Below are 23330 nucleotides of genomic sequence, written 5' to 3' on the forward strand. Positions count from 1 at the left end.
GGGCTTATATAGCAATTTTTTCATAAATGTCATACACTCTTACATTTTTGTGGTTAGTAGCTGATAAACTAAATGGTTAAGCACACATTACAATAGCATTTTATTTTACTTAGGTGTAAGACATATTTTCTGGCTTTCTTGTTAACACTTGTCTACGTGCCTAAAAGGAACAGTTAGTTACCTATCTGTTCCTCCAAGCTTGCTTATGTATTTTTGAAGCAACAGTTAGTTAACTATCTGTCTCTCTTACAAGAGCAGTTCCCTATTTGCAGCTAGCAGTTTTGAATATTTGGTTAAATTTTCTAATTTGCTAAGTCACACTAAACCAGACCTGCTTATGCTTATCACAGTTACAATATAAAGTTGACACTTCTTTGTCTCAGCTTCCATGAATAACTTTGCAGGTATGTAAAACCTGTTGACTTTGACAGGATTATCAATGAAGCATGAAGTTATTTATAACTGTACGTAGCTAATGGCAGCAGTTATACAAGGGTTACCTGCTTTATGTTATTATGTTTCAGCCACAATTTTGAGATCAGTATGGACCACGAATGGACCACAAGGGAGAATCAGAGGGCACAGAGCAAAATTGGTAGCAGCCCTGTTGTCTGCGTATCTTACCTGAAGACTAAAACTAGATGTGATATCACAAGACATCTCAGAAATCTACTTAATTCTTCAAAGGTGTTTCAGATGCAGTTTTGCTGCAATCCGCTGTTCTCTCTTTAGGTTCACCATTGTGCTGCAACATGATTTAGGGCCTAACCTTGCTGTTACAGATGTTAGTTCACAGATGAGGGTGACTACTGGTAGAACAGAGAAGGAAAGCTCCTCAGGGCAGGGATCTTGTTTTTACAGCAGAATTTTAAGCTCTTAGTACATTATAAATTATGATATGAAGAATACTGCAAGCCACAGCCTCAAAAACCTATCTAAGGATGCCTTGGTAAAAGCAGAGTAAGGAATGTAAAGTGTCATTAAGAGTGAGTCAACATGCGCAGTCAGTGCTACAGGAATGACTGCTACTCAGTCTAACTGCTCACAGTGACGGGCTAAGCTCCGCTGTTGGCAGAAACTCACACGAAAAACCAAGCTTTTGGTAACCAACTGCAGATCCACGAGGAGCGGGCTCTCTGGCCACGCACAGGCCCTCGGCTTGGAGAGCCGGCACGCCGCGGCTCAAGCCATGTCCACCCGAGGCACCTTCCAGCCCTGTCCCCGTGGCTGTGCAGGGAGAGCTGCTCCGAAGGGCTCAGGAGGCGCGGGCCGCGGGTCCCGCCGTCCCGCCGCCTGCGGGCACACGGTGCGGGCCGGCACCAGGTGCGGGAGCTGCCGCAGCAGCTGCAGGCAGGGCCGGGCGGTCGTTCCCCCGGCGACAGCAGGCAGCTCCCGAGATGCCCTCTCCGGGCTTCTCCGGCCCGAACAGACCCTGCTGATTTCCTGCCAAATCCGCTCTTTTCTCCCCCCTCTTCCCTCCATGGACAGACCTCAGCTTTGGCCGCGAAACCCCGAGATTCCGAGTCCTTTCTTCCCCGCTTACTTTCTCTCAGGGCCATCAACAAACACGCTCACCCCTCCCGAAATGTTTCCAGCCTCAAAACTTAGCAACCGTGTCCCCCGCCTCCCGCGGCGGACTCCTGTCGCTTGTCCCTCGCCTCCTGCCCCCCTCCCGCCCCGCTCCGCTGCTGCCTCCGGCCCCAGCAGCTGTCAAAGGCAGCCCGGGCCGGCGTGCACTTACCCCGGAGCACAGCGGGGACCGAACTGCCCATGAGGACCCAGAGGGAAAGGCGCAGCAGCAGCCGCCGCAGGCTCCTCGGCAGCCGGGGAGTCATCGCGGAGCCGGATCGGCACGGCCGGCGAGCCGCGGGCGGGGCGCGGGGGCGGCGAGGAGGCCGCGGCGGCGGTGGCGGGGCCGGCGGGGAGCGGGGCTGCGCGGCTCCGCTGCTCGGGACCGCGGGTGACTCACTGAAAACTTCACTTCGGCGCTGCAGGGGAAACAGGAAATCTTAAACTTCGCAAACAGCTGGGCAGGACTTTCTTACTCTTACAGTAGTTCCTTCTCCCCCTTCCCACAGTCACCCCCTCCCCTGCGCTCGCCCTTTTTCTTTTTTTTTTTTTTTTTTTTTTTTTTTTTTTTTTTTTTCATTTAACATGAAACCTCACCCAGTTTGATGTCAATCATCTGCTAGAGGCCAGCCCCTCTCAGGTCTGGCTCTCCCACCACAAGCGCGCCGGGGCCAGCCCCGACGTGCAGCCCGGATCCCTGCGCCTGCCTCCCTCCGAGGCGGGGACCGACCACAGCCACCCGCCCGCGCTGCCGGGCCCCGGAGCTGCACCGGGGCTGGGGACAAGGCTCAAGGCCGAGAGGAAACGGCCAGCTCGGAGGGCTCCGTCTCCCTACCAGTTGAAAGAAGACCCAGTCATATCATTTGGGGCACGGGGACTTTCCAGAGCTCCTGCTGGCATCCGTATCCCTGATCTTAACGATGCTGCTGCAGCCGGTTTCCCCCTCTGCGGAACTGGAATCCGAAAGAAGGACGTAATCCCCAGATGAACTAAAGCAGGGAGCAGGGGAGGTTGAAGTCAGGGTAATAGTAGGAAACCTTCACACAGACTAGCTGGGCACTCAGCTTGCAGATGTTGAAGCTGGCTGGAGCAACTTGTCAGCTGCTTCTTATTTTGCACTTACCCCCAAATGGGCTGGATGTGCAATACTTGATCTCAAATGCTGTGTATGTGACACAGATTAAGTTCTTCTCCAGCCCTCCCCAAAGCAGTTTTTACCAGAGATTTTGCCTTCTCCACGAACAAAAAATTGCACCTATGATTCAGGAGCAGGACCACACTGATGTGTATAGCCCAGTCAGAGATTGTAAGAACCATTAGACTTTCAATCTGAATAAGTCTTGAGCTTTCTGCCAGTATAAATCCAGCCATTGCATAGCCAGCAGTTGTCTTGAGACTCATTTTTGGCTCACAGTCTCCCTTCCTCTCTGAGTTAAATGGCTGAGTACTGATGGAAGGGCAAACTGATGCACATGGGGATAATTTGAAGGTGTTCCTTGGAACTGAGGTGGTTTGCTTTTGTCTGGGCTACAGCACTAGAGATACAGATCTGGGTGTTTCAGAAAATGGCCTAAGGCCTCAGGGGAATATATGTAATCATGCTCTGACTGTCCCAGATCAACTCTGCTTGAATTTGGAAATGTTTGCATAAAGAATTTAATTGGCCTATAACAGACATAAAAAAAATGTGATTTTATGTAAATTGAGTTTTAAAAACTCCCTAAATGCATATTTTCACCATGCCATCTCAGTTGATGGTGTAAAGTCTCATAAAACTCTCCAAGAGCATTTTCCTCTCCCTCACCCTCTTTAAATACAGTCAACATTCACTCAAGCACAGTTTCTACCTTCCAGAGGTAAGAAAAATTTTGGACTCCCTTTGAGCACAGACTGGAGTGTTCTTATCAGTTCCTGTGCACTAGCTCTGTGCTTGACTGTTTTCAGTATCCACTTAAACAAAAGCGTTTCTCAACCTCCGTTAGTATATAAGGAGTGCTGTACATTGCTGTCTCCTTGGAGTTGTCAAGCTACAGGTGCCAAAGAGCTGCTGTTTGCTTAGAAAGTTGGCTGTGTATGCTGAAATTTCCTATTAGTTTTTAGTGACGAACTTCCAACATAAAAAAGAAGTTTAAAAGCCAATAAATACAGATTTAATGCTACTATTCAAACCTGTCACAATCCAGGCTTGACTTGTCAAGCTGGCCTTTGCCTCACTTGCATCTCTCTGCCTCACATGAGTTCCATGGCTCTTCTCTCACGTGGGCACATTCTGACCAGTCTCTCTCATCTAGAGTCTGGCACTAGGAGAGGCACTTGTAGGAGATGGAGACCTTGGGAAGGGCTGTACTCGGGTCTCCAACAGTCTCTCACCCTTGAGTACAGCATGGCGTCACAACTCCTCTCTCTCACATGAGGTAAAATGGCACCTGTTACCCAGTAAGTGAGGAGTCTATGACAAATGGACTTCAGAAGTCTGATATTTCCATGTAAACATTGCTTTTATTTTCACAAATACATCATGCAGTGAGGACTGTGCTACAGCTGCACTTTGGATGTTCAGAGAACCCATGAGAGTGCTACCTGCTACTAGAAAGTTTTTGGGTGAAAGGAAGGTAGATATCCTCAGTGGAGGAGTACTGACTTTGTCACCTATAGCCTGTGTGGAAGTGGAAGTAACCCTGATTTGGTTCACAGATTTGTCCCAGACAGGCTTATTAGTAAAATCTCATGTTCTACCTTTGAATACTGTAAGTCTCCCTATTAGGGCCCAAATGCAGCTTAATCAAGATTTCCTGCACAACCAAAATATATAAAATAAGACTAAGCTGGTCATTTCTTTCCATTTCCTTGTTCATAGTTCCCAGTTCCCTATTTGCAGATAGCAGTTTATTACTTACTTCTAGATTGAAACTCTGAGCATTGAACCTCAGTCGAATACCTGACTGAGGTAGAGAAAGAGCCCCCTTTGAAGAGGAGCAGATTAAAGACCTAAATAATCAACTCCAGCCTGACAGGGAAAGAAAGGGGCAGCTAATTTCAGTTCCTCACTCAGAAAGGCAAAATATTGAAACACAGAATATTATATATTCTTTCTTAAGCTTAGAAGGTTTTACCCAGAACACAAACAGTCTGGTACCTCTTGAATCTCAGGGCCTCCTAGTGAAGACAAACTAAGTACTTCTTGCTGTAGTTTTAGGTAGTTTTAGCTTTTAAAATAGTCCATAAAGACTACTGAATATAAATTATCTCTCTTTGTTATTGCAACAATTTTTTAGCTTTCAGTATAGTACTTTTGTCAAAATCCCATGAGAACTACAACATTATTCTCATAGAAGGACACTTTCAACCTTCTACAAAACTTGCAGTGGTACTAAAAACTGTTGTTTCACTGTACTTAACATACACTCCACTCAAAACCATTCTACACACAGTCAAGAACTGCTAATGCATTCAATAAAGCAATTCTTTTGATTAGTTTATTAACTTCAGTGTTGTTTTGTTTAAGAATCTCAGAACAAGATAATTCTGAGACCCACTGACTCAGAATTAGGCTTATACTGTTTTACTAGCATAATATAATCATGCCTATATGAAGCTTATATATGTGATGTAGGGTGAAGACATCTCATCTTACTTAGGCTGTCTAAAAGTTAGCCTTGGAGTGAAGTTCCAAGAGATGATTGAGACAACCCACCACCTTTCCTGCCATCTAAAGGAGCAGTCTCATTTTTTTGGCTGTAGTGGAATAGTCCCAGATCAGGTTCAAGAAGGAAAGGTTGGAGGACAAATGCTGGATGAACAGAACAGTCATTATTAGATCAACTACATTCCCTCAGTCATCCAATGATGGAAAGGAGTCCAGATATTTTAAAAACCTTCTAGACACATGAGCTGATGATAGAGAGCAGAGTTAGCCCAGACATCTACTTTTTAGGTATCTGATGTTAGATGACATGAATCCTAAAGAAAATGCTCTTTGAATCGTATACATCATATAAAGTAAGCTACAAGATGCTTTACTGACTGGTGATCATTGGAGCTACTTCCTGTGATATTTGTTTGGAATGACACAAGGCAATCAGATACATAGTGTGTTGATATTACCTTGACAAAACTATTAATGACAAAACTGGACCAAGTAGTTTGACCCAAATAAAAGCATTGATGACTCTGAATAAGTTTTGTCATAACTACTTTCAAAATAAAATAGGAAATCTGCTTGAAAAATTGACACATCCCTTTTCAATGTTTTTGGTATGATACAGTTGGGGTTTTGTTTTGAAGCAGACAACTAGTTTTGAAATTTTTTTTGTTCTCTCCATGTTACATATTTTAAAAAAAGGACATGGGAACAACATACAACACTTTAATTTCACTGCAGTGAAAGTTTATTTTTTAGGGAAATTTTGGCATTTCAGTTCAAATAAAAGTCAAATTTTGTAAGCCTGTATAATTTGAAACTCAAAACCTCTGTTCCCTGCATCCCTTTGTTCACAAAACTAACATTTGCCTGCTAATTTTCAAATTGAGGGTGCTTGGCATGGAGTATTGGCCTTTCAGCATTCTTGATAAAAGCTCTGCCTGTCATGTGTATCATTCCTCTTTGGACTACTGTCAAACTGTTTTGCCTTGTATCACTGCTTGCATTGTATTTTTCTCTTAATTTAGGTTATCATAGAGCACGGAATTATAACTACACTTAAATGCAGTTTTCTTCTTTTGCATAATCACTGGTTTTAACTTGTTAATAATGATTTGCACCATTATGAGAACACAAGCACCCTCAAGCAAGGACATTTCAAAAGGTTGCATTTATTGTAAAATATTTTGAAAAACTCATCAGAAGTGTTTGGACTTAACACAGCATTATGCTTATCTCACAGATATAATCAAATTAAAACATCTGTTGTGTGTAATCATCTGTCAGAAGCAGGAAATCAGCTCGTTATCAACTCCTGCATACATCAGAGGCAACAAGAATAATGTTATCTTCAAGATTTATCTTAGTAAAGCTTTCTGTACAAACCTCCTGAATGACACTTAGCAAAATAAAAGTTTGAAATATTATTCTAATTAGCACTAGATTCTCAGGGCACTGCTCTTCACATGATCTCTGACTTTTAGCTATAATGCAAATCAGCCATTTTTAAGCTTCACCAAATTGACTTGTTCTGTGTTTACTGTGTATGTAAAAATACCCCCCAACAGTGAAAGCAGAAGTACATGGGTGCCAGAGGAGATATCCTTCTGCAGTGCTTCTGGCAGGAAGGACCACTAATCTCACCACACAGCCTTTTAAAGGAAAACTTCCATTCTATTTTTTCAAAAGCAAAGGACATTTGGAGACTTTATACTGTCTTCTTCAGCTTCTTGTACTTCTCACAATGGGTAGCTGAGCTGGGGGGAACCCTTGCACATCTCCATAAATGTGTTGTATCTTTTGTCTTGAATCTTTTACGTGTACAAAGAACTAGTAAAATTAAGTCTAGATGATGTGGCATTTTTAAAAGACATGGAAGCAAATTATTACTGATATACTATGAAGATAATTTAAATTACTCAAAAATATGGTTACCCATGGAACCTGTCTCCATTACCACATAATTTGTAGTATTCATTATCATCAAAGCTTGTTTTTATAGGCTCTTCATTGGAAAGAATTCGAACATTGGATGCCAAGCCTCAGAAAATATCTAAAACTATCAAAGAACTTCAGTAGTATAACAGAGGTCCTTCTGTTTCATTTTTCCCACAGGAACAGAAGGGAGTTGTGAATCTATGATAGAGTATATCCCTAGATCTAATCTGAAAGAATCTCAATACTTCAGCCACAAAGCCCCAGAACTGAGGAAAGTATCCTCCCACCCCACCAAGCAGAAGATCATGTCTGCGTTATTCAGGAATGCAGCACACTGATGATGTTAAACTGGCTCATTTGACTGGATCTTTAAACAAATTTATTTGTGATACCACAGCTGTTCCTCTCAGAAAGGAAATGCATGGTTCTATAGTTTTTATCTGCAAGGCAACTTTATGGTCTGTGGTCACAGGAGGTGGCTACTGTGCTTTAGAGGTCAGAAGCAAGCAGTTCAGGAGGATCCAGAATGCCTTGGGAGTTGGATGTTGTTCCAACAGTGCTGACCCTGTAACAAATGAGCTAACTGTGGTTTCCAAATAAAATTCAGATAAAATTCCAGATAAAATTCACTTTTGTTATTTTCCTCCTCTCTGGCTAAGACCTTCGTCAAACTAGCCTGTGAGCCCCCTTTTTGGTTTGTACACACACAGTCTCCCACATCTTCCAGTTGGTGTAACATCTTCTCGGTTGGAAGATGCTTCCCATGCAATCCTACCAGCCCTGAATGTTGGGAAGCCATTTCCCTTCACAACTCAGGCCAGACTTGCTACCATCAATAGTTTCAATTCCTGGCTGTAGCAGTCTAATACAGAGCAGTGCAAATTACATACTCATCACCTGAAACTCTCAGGTGGGAAGGATTCCTACTCCATCCTGTAAGTGTGGACAAACCCTGGGGGCACTAAAGACCTCTGCAGGGATCAGGGAGAGATTGTTAATTCACAGCTTCAGTGATATTCACTGCTCCTTGCATCACTAGAACAGTATAGGGACTATTAGAGAAAAAACTTTAGTGCAATTTGCACCCATTTTGTTACCATTTTTTCAATATTAAAGTGTTAAAAATTGTCCTTCACTGAGAATTAGATGCTTTGAAGCTAATAAAAGATGCAAGATTGACCCCACTGTCTATGAAGAAAGAACACATGCATTTTCTGTCAATTTGGCAATTCTGGAGTGTCAATTCCCCGAGTTCTATGACCAGATACTGACTTCAGTGAGGGAACAAATGCACATTGTTGGTTCAAAGTCGGTTTTTCCTTCCATAGAAAGATGTATAACATTTCTTGCTCAACTTTGCCCTGTCTTTAAGAATATTTTTATGTATCTGGTGACCTATGGCTGGAGAAAGTGATTTGGTAATTCTCCTGCCTATCACAAATTGAGGTACAATTGAGAATGATGAAGGATGAGTGTGAGTGAATATTTGGTGTCTCTTCACATGATTTGAAGTACAGATAAAGGCACATCTTGTCCAGTGCTGCTACAGTTTGGTCTCTGAATCATGCAGCAATTGGAACCCTCCTGTCCTGAAGGACGTCTGCCCATCTAATATTAAAAGAATGCTTAGAAATTGAGGAATTTGTTGACTTTATGGTGAGATAAACACGACAGCCAGGCAACAGAGTGGGATGTACAGAGAAGTGTAGTGGTGCTCCTTAGGAAGTGAGAAGATCATGTTGAAGTTAGACCAAATTTTGTGAAGAGCTTTTATAGCACTTGCTATTTGATGCATGTATTTGCTTGCCTTAAGTATTAGCTTAGTTTTCATCTTTTCTTTCTTTGATGATTTTTTACTGTGATTCAAAAATAAAAAAAGAACAAAAAATCAACTTCGGTAATCTCCATCACAAATGAAAAATAATTTACAGCTGTCTGCATGACATTACTCTTTTATGATTTAAATGTTTTTCCTTTAAAGGGCATGCTGTTCTGAATTAGCGTGTCTTTCTTTTCTTCATTTTGTTTCCTTTTTTTGCCTCTATTCTTTGTTTTCCTTTCTCTTATTTCCCCTATTCTCTATTACATCTTTCTTTCTTTTCTTTCAGTTTATTTCTTATGAGTGTTTTAATCTGTCCCCATTGATTTTTCCTCTGGGTGTCAATTACAGACTGCCACTAAAAATTAATTTTTTGACATCTTTGCTATTAGTGCTATTTCAAACTATGGTAATGTTAGACTTAACAAACTGTTTCTTCAGAAGTGTCTTCGTGTGTGCACCTTAACGACTCATTCAGAAAAAATCATGACTATTAGTTTCACAGCTAGCAACCACTACACTCAGTTAATTTATCAGTGGTAAAACTTTTGTGTCTCGTACAGTGCCTTTGAGTCAAAGCCCTGAATAAAGGGCACAGTGAAATGGGAGTGGCATAACATACTTCACAGCTCATTTATTTGCCCTGTTAACCACAATGAAGTATCCCAGCTCAGGCTGGTCTCCATTCCTTTACTGCCCAACAATTTCTAGGTGTTCTCAGATGTGGCGATAAGCTGATATGTAAAGCCCTGGAAAAACACTGTGGCACTGAGGTTCCACTTTCTAAGAGTGCAATCACTGATGTGTGGGTGGTGCCGGCAGGGTATAGCTGAACTGGAGTTGGTGTTGCGCAGTGGGCTTGACCTCCTGCACAGAATCTGTTTCCACTCCTCTCTGATCTTCTTATGAAGCTTAGTGGCATATTGGGGAGCATAGATCCTATTTTCAGTAAAAGTGTGCTTGATTTGCAGCAAGAACACAAACTGACCCATGAGAGTGGTGAATGTCTGCTGGTGCTGTCCCATAGTTTGCCCATCTGTGAGCTCTTCCATTCTTTATGGGGACTGGATCATTTTCTCAGATGAATGCTGCGCTGTGATCCACTCTCAGACTTGGCACATTATGCTGGAAGATTCAGAGGGGACAAAGGTAAATTAGGCTGATTTATGCACCAAGATCCAGATTACCAGAGCCTATGCTGACTGCAGTGAAGACCTATCTTCCATGTAACTAAACGGGAAGCCAAAACACCAGCAGACTATTACCATAACCCAGAGCTGTAGCAGGATGTTTCAGTGTCAGAGCATCTCCTTTCTGTCCTGCCTTCCCCTCTGCCATCAGTACATCATCTCACCTGCTCCTTTACTCCTTTCAGTTCCTGAGTCCTTGTTCACAGTCTCCCTGCAGCTATTTCTAGCCTTCTCTGTGTTCCTGCCAGCTGCCACAGCCTGCTCAGCCCACTCAGCACTATGTGTGGCTCACAGGACAGCAGCCCCTGGGGCTGGCAGGGTTTGACATACTTGCTTTGTGTTGTTGTGCCCTTCAGAGATATGCTGGGGTACATGTCCCAGCCCATCTCTGTGCCTCTTGTGGAAGACTTTACTTGTTATTTCCCGTAAAGTTTCTTAAATCCAATAAAGATTCAAGGAATAAAGTAATCTGAAACACCTATTAGGTCATTGTTTAATTTCTTTCCTTATATAACTGCAGTGGGCAAGAGGATTTAAAAGGCAAACATGATTTTTAGCACTTTTATACTGCGATTAAAGTTTGCTGCTGCCATAGTCATATATTGTCAATAATCATTGACAAGAGGCTTTTCATCACGGACTTTTTACCTAGAAAATTGTGGAGTAAGTGCTGTCTTGGACTCTCTAAGAACTGGGATATCTAGCTGCTGCTTATTGATCGGTTTTGATATTGTTCATCCTCTTGGGTGCTGGTGAGAACAATAAGAATCTGTCAAAGAATGAATTTACACAGACAGTTCAAATATTGTTCCTTCTCTTCACCACATCAAGGCAGACATGGCTGTCAGCCCAATCATTTAGAACACAGGCTCCAAAAAACTTCAGTCACACAGAACATCTTCTGAAAGTCACAATTCCTTCCACATGCTGTGACAAATGGTGTCAGCTGTAGTAATATTGCATGATTTTTAGAGCATAGAGCCAAGCTTTGCTGCCTTCCTCTTTTCTGCTATGCCTTTGAAGGGGTTTTGTTGGCGACAAGAAGGCAGGTAGGTCATGGAGGTGATGAAAGGAGCAACGTACTATTTTGCCTTTTCTACATAGACATGTAGACCTCTCTCTTACTGAATTGCAAGTCAAATAGACATAACTCATAATCTTCCACTGGAGTAATCACTAGAGAAATATAAGTATTTTTTTTTCCCTGCTAATTTTTGCAAAAATCTTTTATGTTTTGCAGTGGAATAAACGACTTATGGAACAAATTATCACAGTTGCATTATTTGTGACACCACCCTACTCTTCTCTTCAGCTTTAAAGTTTTCTAAGAATTACAAAAAACCCAATGATTCTTACAGATGAAGAGATACACCACTTCCTGTGAAGTGCTCAAAGATTCTCAGCTGGAATGTATGGTGTGGGAAAAGATGCTTGGGAAGCACAGGTAAATTTCTTTTCTCATAGTGAACATTACGACCTAAAAAAAAATGTTACTTTGCTTACAGCACTTAGAAGACTTTTAAATAAGAAAGTATATTTATTCTTATTTCTGTTGTTTACTTTTGTGTGTGGCATGTGAAGGGGACAAATTGGGGGATAACTCATACCTCTGTGGATGTATTTTCTCCTGTGCAATATGGAAGTGATAATTACTACCCCATAATGTGGATAAGATTTATCTGTTAGGGTACATAAGTCAGACTTCACTTCCCAGGTGTAAAACACCATAAATGATATATGTACTTTATAACTCTAGTATGTTTTCTTCTACATTGCCTTTCAGGTGCAAACGCCGTTCTCTTTACAGTCTTCGTGTTGATGGCTCTTAACCAGACATCTGCAGTATCAAATGTGATTCATCTAAGGCATGCTAACATTACCACTTACTGCTTGTAGCTCAGTACCAATCACACACTGGCAACGTGAGCTTCCAGGTGTGAAAGACGTGGTGACAACTGAGAACTGCAGGTGCTGATTGAGTGTGTAAGTCAATGTGCGATAAGCAGGAACCAGTGTGAACTTTGGTTTCAAAGCCTAACAAGTATTTTGCAAAGGTTGCATTTGCAGCCCTAGACAGGAATTAGAGGTTGTTTTGCAGCACCCACAGAATAACCTTCTGCTGTTGCTCTACAAAGGATGCACACTACTTTCAGCTTTTGCAAACCAGTTTACCACAGAGACTGCTTTGTGGGCTCCCTGCTGCCGTGCTGGTGCTATTGTACACAGGCAGCTACGCTGCTCAGAGCACACAGCTGGTAGGGGGCTTGCTGCCTCCTTCCACAGCAGGCAGCCGTTTCTGGCCTTCATCTACACCATTAGGAGATGGGCTCCAAGTTGTAAAGTCTGAATCTGGATCCAAATACAGTTTTCTTCAGCATTCACAGGAGATCTTATCCTGGGTTTGGGCTTCCCCCTTTCAAATCAAAGACCAGCTGCAAAACTTGTCTTTCAGCAAAAACTTCCTCAAAGCTTTGGGGTCTGGGGTTGCAGTTTTGGTTTAGATCCATTTCTAGCTAATTTTGAAAATTCTGCATGTAGAAATTTAAGGCCAGATGTTTTTCTCATTGAAGTCAGTTGGGTCTTGCTTTCTTGACAACGATTTAAAAAAGGCACTTAGATTTGTAGAAATCTCCATTTTGTGATCTTAGTTTATTACATTAGACTCATGACCATCTCTATTTAGTATTAACTTAGGATACATGTCCAAAAGAAAGTCCTTGTTTAGCTTGACCTCATACATTCTAATAGTTGCTTTTGGGGTGATGTGTTGTCTCCTCCAGAAATTTAGTGCCGAGATGAGAGCGGATCACCAAACTGTCACAAGGCAATGATTTTTATGTTTCTGCTATTGTGTAAAACTCAAGTTGGACCCAAGAAGATGAGAGCTGGTGGTGCACTGAATGGCTCAGAACACCTGTTGTCCAAAGGAAAGGACAGCACTGCAAGCAGAGTACAGCACTTACCAGGCTCACACAGGAGTTTTTAGAAGAGTTTTTGCTCTTAGCTCTATGTTGGAAAGAGTTTTTGCAAACATCTTGCTCTAGGAAAAAGAGTCTTCCTAAAGTGTATGTTATTAGTTATCTTTGTTTGTTTGTTTGTAACGAAATTAAAATTGAATGGGTTCTGCTCACTGAGCAGCACAGAAACAGCAGTTGGCTTGAAACGAAATGAGCTCAACTTGAAAAAACCCTCAGCTTCTGATACATGTTAGGCAATTTCCTGGTAAAAGTGTGATAAAGATTATTTGTATAAACAGTTGCTTCTCCAGCCATGTAGAAAGAAATGCTATTAATAGCAGGGGGTGGCTGTGGTCACAGTTAAGCACTTCTCTGTGACCTTAGGTTACTAGCCTAGCGCTCCTCCACAACGCTGCAGGTTGCTCCTGGGCTGTTGTCAGCCTCTGAAACACATCAGTGGTCTCTGTTCTGTCTCTGTGTGAAACTTCATTGTGTTGGATGAAGGAAGTCTTCATACATCTAAATTTCATTTCAGAGGCCCGATAATGACAGCTGTTTTTTAAGTGCTTAGAAAAGCAGCCAGAGCAAAAAGACTCTATCAGATGTTAGAGATCAGAACAGAGCCCTAGGAAAATTTGCAGTTGCAGCAGCACCTGTCATGTCAAACTACTATGCTGTTAGGCTGTGTAAAGAAGGAAAGAAGAATAAATTTCTGTTGTTACTTATGGTCACATCTCAGTTCTGTTCCTGCTCTTATCAGATGAGTATAGGCAAGAGATTAAGATTTCAATATACAAAAAAACAGTTGTGCAAGGAACAAGCTACTAAGTGTCCATGTTGCTGGAAAATTAGACCCTTAGAATGCTTTCACATTTTTGAAAGGGGCAGGAAGCATTTTTTATGGGGCCAGCTTCACAGTACAACAGTGTTGTGAAGCTCACATAACTGTGGGATGCTTCCCAGCACTGGAACTTGGGCAGAGAAGTACCTGCATAAAGTGTTACCAAGGTCACATTTTTAACTCTTTCCACATGTCAGCTTTTCTATAAACAGAAATTCCACAGCACTGTGCCATAGTGAAATGCTTTGGGCTTTTTTTTCCAGATAACAGCTTCATTATAAATGCATAAATGATGTAAATATTTATCACAGTACATGAGGACCTGTGTGACTCTCTTTGACATTCAAGGGACTAGTATATTCTGTCAAGATGAATCAGTCCTTCCTTTAATAAGGGAATAATTGAATTTCATAGAAAACCATGATGGTGAATTGTTACCTCAAGAGAAACAGCAGCACATCCCTTCCAAAGCCATCACAATAGCCCTCTGGACAACCTCTGCAAAACAACCCACCAGCACCACACGGCAGAGGGAGAGGTGAACCCCATTTGAGTCAGTGAATCTTGTCCTTCAGTTGTACATTGCCTTTTCCCGGACAGTTAGTGTCTCTACCATTTTCTACAGGAAAAAGATTACTCAAGGTGATGGCAATGCTTCTGCATGAATATGCATACAATTAATGGGAAAATCTTTCCCTACCTTAAAATTGAAAGGAAAAAAAATATTTTGAAGTTTTGTGAGCTGCTGGATATTTGGACACAAGCTGATATTTAGCTCATTTTCTTTCACAAACCACACGTTGTCCAGCCTTTTACATAGTATGACTTCTCCTTCCTGTACAGTACCTTCCAAATGTGCTTGAAGACTCTTAGTATGTATCATTTCTTTCAGTAAAGTAAGTTCAGACAAAAAAATCTACGGTGAAATTGTTTTAATTAAATAGTTGTTGAAGAGATTGCCAAGGGAATTGAGGGAAAAAGTGCCACCCTTTTTAACTGAGTAGAAAGATGTTCTTGGAGAGTTATGTGCTGGGAATTCATTTGTATCATAATATATTGGCACTGTACAATATTTTGATTGCTGTGGCAGCAAACTTAGCTACAATGGTTTCACAGAGAGATTAAAGCAAGGTAAGCAATTTTTACCGTGGAAAATTACTAAAAAATGCCTTACTAGTGACAATAAGCAGCTCTTCAGGGAGTACCAGTTTACACACAGATTAGCAGAGTTAGCAAGAGTTTTTGCAACAGTGCCACCTGGCCTTCCTTTGGAGGAGGAAAGTGCTGTACACGTCTTGTTCAGGTGGAGCACCGCGCAAATGCATTTTTAAAAACGACTGACATTTGTAATGAGGTTAATGTTCAAGTTCAAACACTTTTGCAAAATGGTTTGCACAGTTAATTCCACAGGTGACTGAATCTACCTCTGAGCTGTAGCCAAGAATAAAATATAGGCAGTAAAATTCAAAGGTGTCCAACCTTCTTCTTTGAACAAACCATGACATTCTCTGAGGTTCTTGACTTGTAATCAGAATCAATTAAATTAAATCAGTAAGAGAGAGATCTGTGGATTTCTTTACCTTTGCTAATGTCGATCTATCTACATTGGGCAATCAGGATTCAGTGTGAATCATCTGGAAAGGGTGATAAGCTCACCTGATAAGGTGCTGCTTTTAATACTATAGCAAAATATTAAACCTTTTCCTGGGAACTATAACTATTTTACTGCTATTTACTCTGAATGCTTTTATGATTTCCAATGTAACTGTTCCTAAACTACTTAAGTCTTACTGGATAGGAAGAACTCGTGCTGGAAGAATAAGCAATTCATATTGCTCAGTTGATCAGGAATGTTGTTTTTCTTCAGTGTGAGCTATAGTCATCGGATCCATGTATTCATTTTTGTGACACCCCTGAGAAATTACTCTTCTGTGTTTCTGCTCCACAAAGGAAGGAAAACAGGGAAGCAGCAAATATAGCAGCTTTCCCTGAACTGAGGAAGTTGCACAAGAAACATTCTTTATGATTTCCCTAAGAGGATCTGTTGGATAAACCAGTTTAGTTCCTTATTCCCCAGGAGTTCTCCTTATTCATGACATTAGAAAGGACTAAGATTTGGTGAAGAATTTTTAGAAAATCTAAAGATATACTCATTGTCTAAGCTTTGAAAGGGAACAACATCGCATTCCCTAAGCACACTCCCTTAAAATATTTTTAAAATACTTAGAGTTTTCACAAGTGTTTATCTTGCTGGTTTTACTGCTACTCCTCTTCCCCCTGTACACCCCATTTTGCCCCTAAAATGATCAAATGAAAGAATAATTAGAAAAACACTAAAGTTTAATTTCAGACTGCCCTGATAAATCTTCTCCAGATTAGAGTAACAATAATAAAAAAAAATATAATCTTCAAAATAATGCAAATTTCTCACTAAAGAAAACATGCAATTTATTTTTTCATTAACTTTTTGGGCTTTAGAAGCACTGGCAATAACTATGGTGACTGTTATTACTATCCTGTTACAAAGAACGCAGCAGCTTTTGTGGCAGGGTTCAAAAACTAATCAGAACGGCTGGTGATGGAAAGAATGACATAGATAACTGTAAAAAAGTTGCCACATTAGCTTGTTTTTCTTGTTGAAGTTTTCCACATACAAAAAAATTATCTTATGTATATGAAAATTATAGCCAGCGGTAGATTTGAAGAACTTAGAAACCCTTGGAACTGCCCTATATTTCCACCTGCAGAGACTAAGGAGAGTGGCATTTCCTTGTTCTCATCAGCTTTCTCATCAGTTATTAGTGTTAACTGTTTCAAAACCACACAAATGAGATAAGGACATTTTTGTACAATAGCTATTGCACAAAAATAAATGTAAGTACAATGAAAGTACATCTATAACCCCTTTGGATGACAAAAGGCTGGATGAATGGTGAGGGACAGAATGACATGCCTATGTTCATACATTAGCTGTATTGCAGCAAGGTCCTATGTCTCTACAGAAGGCTGGTGATGGGGGAGAGTTTTCTGTAGTAAATAAAATGTAAAATTAAAATGGATTATTTGAGTTAAACCAATGCTGTGTCTCCATGGACACTGTTAGACAGCTTTACTCCTAGCGTGTGTTACCACAGATCAACTAAGGTGGGAAGTCACCCTCACGAGTAGGAGATGACTATCTAGAATAAGACTGAGATGTGTCCATTAATTATGCTCATCTGGAAAAAATAGCAGGAAAAAAAATCATACGTAATAAAAGACCAGAAACCTAAAGGACATGCCTCCAAAATGACATACTTTCTTTTAAAAATTGGAAGGATGACAGATCATTGGGAAAAAACATGGTCCAGATGGTGGTAGATTCTGTATTTCTTCATGCCTTCAGATTGAGGAAATGTGTTGCAACTAAATACAAGTTACTGGACTAAAATAAAAAAAAAATTGATCAGACTAAATTAATTAATAGTCTTTTCTGGCCCTAAATTCCAGGAATCTTTGAAACAGAATAGTAGGAAAAGTGTGGGCAGAAGCTCTATCTGTCTAGCTCCAGCTGCTACTTTTCATTGGCTGTGGGTTCAGGAAAGAAAAATGCTCTAATCCATGGCTACTAGGAGAGTGAGAATCTTTAGCTTTCTTGTTTTGTCTTTCTCTCTGAGATTCTCTGCCATTTGCACCAGGCTCTTTCTACATGTATAAATCTGTATTTCTTGTGGAAATTCCTCCATGTGTGGCAGGAAGGAAGAGCCAAGGCTTCAGCTTCATGGGGTCTGTGTTGGGGAAAACACCCCTGCCTTCAGTCTGACAGAAATGTAGAAATTTATGCTGAAGTATTTGTGTAAATGTTATTAATTAACCTCACACCAAATGCCTTGTCCAAACTCTGTGGGCTGCCCACTCTCCCCAGCAATAATCACTATGAATGGCTCCTACAAACAACACCTGTGTTGGATGTGCCTGCCTGTCTACCTATCCAGCTTTCCTACAAGAATGTCAGTTTGGAATTATCGTTTCTCTTATTCTTGCAACTATGCTGTACATGAGGTAGAGCAAACCATTCATTTCTTTATGGAATCACAGAATAGCCCAGGCTAGAAGTGACCTCAAAAGATCATCTAGCCCAAGTCACTGAAAGCACAGAGCCAAAAGGCAGGCTCTATTCCCAAAACACTGACAGTCATAATAAATACCTATTTTCTACCAGCCTTTATTTATTCTAATTTGTGAACTAGTTGCATTCATCAGGTATAGAGTTTAGGCAGTGAGGTTGTCCCAAACCATAGTAAGACATTTGCCAGTGTATGTCTTTTAGCCAGCAATGAATGCAGCCAGAACAGTGATGGAAAGAGAAATTGGGGGAGAGCTTTACAGACACACAACTGCCCTCTTGCTATATGAACAACCAATGCAACAACCCCTGATTGGTGTGAGTGAGCTTTTAATCTTCTTTCCCACAGAAATCTGTGTTAGCCACAGATTTACAGCTGGCTTTGTGTCATACTAGTCTCAGTCAGGTCTGTATCTTGGTTTAATTTGAAGCAGTTCCCTAATTCCCAACTGGTGCTTCACAACTTAGGCTCAAGTACATCTCCAAAATCTGAGTCTGGTCCATACAGTCTGGTAAAACATTTGGCCATTGACCTCTTAGATCTACAAGATATTCTAAAATGAAAAGGTTGTAGGCAAGCCAGTTTGCCTATGAATTTTTCTTGTGATAGGAGTGATTAATATTTTGAAAACCAAAGGCATTTTTGCTATGCAGTTTACTTATGCTTGCATGCATTTTGGCCTCAGTGTAGTAACAGTCTGCGTATCCTCATTTCCATCTAAGATTTCTCTGTCAACCCTTACTGCCCTGCTTTTCCAAAGAAAAATGTGCATTTTGATGGAGTATTCCTTCCACTTTAGTTTACTTTTATTCGCATTCTTTGCAATCGTATGAAAACCACTCTCTCTGCAGTGGTTTAACCTGTACTCCCTTGTATTTAGTCACTTGTCAAAATAAACCTAAATATTAAACTATTTCACTGTTTTAGAAGCAAATTCTAAATGCTACCTCCTTCCACCCTCCTGTGTTTTCATTCTAAATGAAACTGTTGCTTTACTTGAGTAATTCCAACATTTTTGTTGTCACATCAGAAATACAATATCCTAATGGCCTCAAATTGAGTTTGAAGCAACGGAGAACTTCTCAGTATTTAAGTAGAAACAAATTGTATTCCACAGATAGCTAAGTGAATAAGCCACATGAACTGACTTGTGTACTCAGAAGGTCTCACTCATGGAACATCAGAATTCAAATTGTTTTAAAATCTGGAGTACCTGAAAACCTTTATGGCCTCCCTTGAAATAAAAGTAACAGAAGTTGGAAAGAGCCTGAAGATAAAAAAATGAGCCATTAAGACTTAAATCCTAAACAGAACAAGGTCCTATCCGAATTTCTTCTACAGGACATAAAAAACAATAATAAAGTCCTTGGTTGTCTCTGCATATGGCCTGTGGGATCAACAATCACTAATTTATGGGGTTTGGTTTGTTCGGGGTTTATTTTGTTTGGTTGTTTTTTTTGGTGGGGGAAAGGATGAAGGGATTATGGAATAAAAACAGCTGTTGAATTGTGTCATATGTGGAAATAAGCTCCTCCCCTCCCCCACCCAAGCACATAGGGAAAACTTTAATATTTCATCAAGATATTTAGAATCCAACAGAACATTCCACAGCAGGATTACCTTGGCAAGTGGTGCAGACATCTCAAAGCAAAACCAGATTCATACTGCAAATGGTTCTCAAGCATTTTTTTCTGACCCCCTGATCTAAAGCACATCAGAGGTATGCAGCTGTCTCTGACGTTTCTTCAGTTACTTTGAAAATTATGGCCGAGGCTGTAAACAGGTACTGAGAGAAAGCGGAAGCCTGCTGAGGGACTTCAGTTCAGACATATGGTGCTCAAAGCACCTCACACTATGGAAAAAGTCAGCAGTTAACTTCTGGATCTACTCACAGATTTCGGATTCCACTCCTGTAAACAGGAGTTCAGGGTGGAGGTGACAACTGCACGAATCACTGGGACGACATGTCCATCTACAAGGAAATGATGGAGTTTCCTAGTGAGCTGAAGGTGAGAGAAAGTATTTCTGGGAATTGCTGCAAATTTGATCATCCATGTCTAATGAGGAGCTGGCCAAAATTTTGATGAATTTCTTTGAGGAAAGGTGGTGACAATGTTTTGGCCAACTCTTCAAAGTGTTTTGCCTTTCAGGCAGACACACTTTGATCTTGCCTGGATTCAGTCTGAGCTGACTGTGTTTCATCTACATAGTTCCTATTAGGCATTTTAGAATGGTATAAGTGATGGTGGTTGCATTGTTCAACAGTGGGTGTACAGGAAGACAAAGAAGACGAGGTAAGTTTGGGTGGATATGACAACTGTGAGGTAACTTACATTAAGGCAGAAATCTCTTTAGGTATTTCAGTAATACCTCAGCAAAATGAGTAGCCTTGTCATGTACTCTGAAACTTAGCAAAAGGTGCCATCCCACATCTCCTCCAGGTAGGAGCTCATCTGGCAAGACTGAATTAAATTGGGTTAATGGGGATCAACTGGCACACCCTCCTAGTGTAGACCTTTTGTATAATGCCTCATGACACAAGGTACATCAGAAGACTCCCTTTACTTTGGCATAGCTATGCCTAACCTGTGTTGCTGGTAGGTTATTAACATGCTGTGCTGGCTATATGAACAGTCCTATATGAATATGTATGCAAATCACTGCAGTATGACTTTGCCATTCAGAGAGGCTGAACATCTCAAATAAATGACCACATTTTAAAAAGCCCCAGAACTCACGCAGGAACTAGAAAGAAGTTTCCAAATCGAATAAACTAAAACCCACTTTGGTGCCAGTGAGAGCAATAAGAATCTTGAACAATTTGTGACTGAGGTAGCCCAAAGGAACTGAGCTCCAAGAACATATCTCTGAACAGGGCTGCTAAATCTTTCCAGAATACATCCTTTATTGCTGCAGCCTCATCCTTTGGTATGGCAAAATCACCATGAGACGCCTTTAGCTATTTATATATGATATTAATGAAACCAGTGGATTCTCAGATTGTAAATCTGAAACTGCCATCTGCTCAGTGTTCCCGCTTTCTGAGTGCTTGTGTGCTCTTCTTTGGTTCTGCCTAACACACAATTCTTGCTGCGGTTGAAGTCAAGAGGGGTTTATTGTTAAAGGTGGCCATGGAGAAAGTACCTGCAGAAGATAGTAAATTGAGCAACCATAGTGCAAAGATGCATCATATTAAATCAAAGAAGAAAATCAAGGTTTAAGAACAACAAAACATATGCTGGTCAATATTCCTCTGCATTATACTATTGCCAAGAGGATGAAATACATGTGAACTATGTAATGCTGTTATGTGAAATACATATAACAGCATTCAAGAGTGCTGAATAAACTCTTCTTTTGCTTTAGCTGAAGAATTACAAACTGAAAATAATGTCCCTTTTGTGTGAGGAAAAATGCTCTGATTTGGAACAGTTCAAGAAAAATCTGCTCAAACTTAAAATATTCACAAAGACAGAGAGCAAGTCCCTGAAGAATTTGTCCCTAAAATCACTATGCTGATTGCACTTGCCTTCTACATCATCTTCCCTTCCTGCAGTTCATCCATAGTCTTCAAACTTGCTGTGCCACGATAATCAGTTTCCTTCTCAAGAAACTGCTCATTTCACAGTGCATGCAAGCAGTATGCTCTGTGAGACTTAGGAATATGCTGAAAAAAGCAAGCTGTCCATTCAGCTGAAAATGGTGGGCTGAGAGTTTGTCAATGGCTGCTGTGCACTTGGAAGTTTCCCTTCTGTCTTTGCTTCACAACACAGCCTGGAATTACTGGATTCGAATGGGTGTCCATACTTTATGTATTGTTAAAGAACAATTTAATACTTAAAGCTGAGACATCCAAACCCTAAGACAAAGAGCTCTACTCTTTTTTATGGATAGATTTTTTTCCAATATCAGATAATATAAACTGTGAACCACAACTGTACTGTATCAGTAATTTTTTTTACTTGTTGTTTAATACATATATAGGCAAGAAAGAAAAGGAGATGGGCGGGATTGGACAGTTGATTGGGACTTTAAAACATCTGTTACATTTCCAGAATTCCTTTCCTGGTAAGACTTTGAAATGTCACAGCTGCTGCCCTTTTGCTTGCATGATTATTTCTCCAGCTGTGTGGAAATGCTGCAAAACCATTTTGTGACCTGTCACAGAAAATATTTTGACTCAACAATCAATAACATAGAAGTTCCTGCTGAATGATATTATGTAACTCTGGTGTTAGAGTGGATAAAAAAATATTGTTGATTCTTAATCACTGTATTTGGAGTTGAGGCGTTTAGAATGCATTTTCCCAGCAAAGTTGCATTCTGTGTCCTTTTAAGGTTTAGAACTTGGTTCTTCATATCTCCTCTATGCTTTAAAGCCCAAGTTAAAGAAGGGGTTACCAGGCAGTTAAGGGGGAGACTTTATCCTTCACTGGAGACTTTGTACTATGTGCAGGGATAAAACCCCTGCAAATCAGAAAGAATTTTTTTGAGCAATAGACTTTAGAAGTGGTTACCCAATACCTGAGAAAATGAAGATGGACAAGAGGGAAAAGTAATCTAAGAGAGCTGTGAGGCTGGAAAATTCTGGGAAAGCACTATAGGGAAGTTATTCCTATTGCTTTATAAATGTTTCCCCTGGTGGTTCTGGGTTCTTTTGCAAAATGTCTCAGTTATCAAACCCTGCAAAGATACACACTTTTGCCTTTTCTCAGACAGGACTGACCTACTGCTGACAACCTAACAAACTGGGGAGATGCTCTGATAGCGAGTGGTTGCTGAGCTGCTAAGTAAGGCCAGTGGTCTGCAGCAAAATGAGGGACAAAAGGAGGCTCACTTCACCTTCCTATGTTGCTGTGAGAGGTTGCTCAGAGCCCTATCTAACCTCACCTTGAACAATTCTAGGGATGGGACATCCACAGATTCTTGAGCAACCTGTTCCAGTGTCTCACCACTCTCACAGTAAAGAATTTCTTCCTAACATCTAATCGAAACTTACTGTTTTTCAGTTCAAAGCCATTCCCCCTTGTCCTGTCACAACACGCCCTTGTGAATAGTCTCTCTCCATCTTTCTTGTAGTGTTCCTCCAAGTACTGAAAGGTCACAATTAGATTACCCCAAAGCCTTCTCTTCTCCAGGCTGAACAAAACCAACCTCTTAAGCCTTTCCTCAGAGGAGAGGCGCTCCATCCCTCTAATCATCTTGGTGGCCCTGCTCTGGACTGCTCCAACAGGTTGATGTCCTTCCTGTGCTAGGGACCCCAGAGCTGG

General features: G+C 40.9%; 1 protein-coding gene across 1 annotated transcript in view; it reads right to left on the reverse strand.

The window, feature by feature from the left end:
• TGFBR2 (transforming growth factor beta receptor 2) overlaps window positions 1–2062 on the reverse strand; it is a 59622-nt gene extending 57560 nt beyond the window's left edge. The window contains exon 1 of the mRNA XM_064672432.1: window positions 1742–2062. Coding sequence (XP_064528502.1) covers window positions 1742–1835 — 94 coding nt within the window. The 5' untranslated portion in view covers window positions 1836–2062. The remainder of the gene's footprint in view (window positions 1–1741) is intronic.
• Between the last annotated feature and the right edge of the window lie 21268 nt (window positions 2063–23330).

This window comes from Pseudopipra pipra, chromosome 1 (genome assembly GCF_036250125.1).
Source record: "Pseudopipra pipra isolate bDixPip1 chromosome 1, bDixPip1.hap1, whole genome shotgun sequence".
NCBI classification, from domain to species: domain Eukaryota; kingdom Metazoa; phylum Chordata; class Aves; order Passeriformes; family Pipridae; genus Pseudopipra; species Pseudopipra pipra.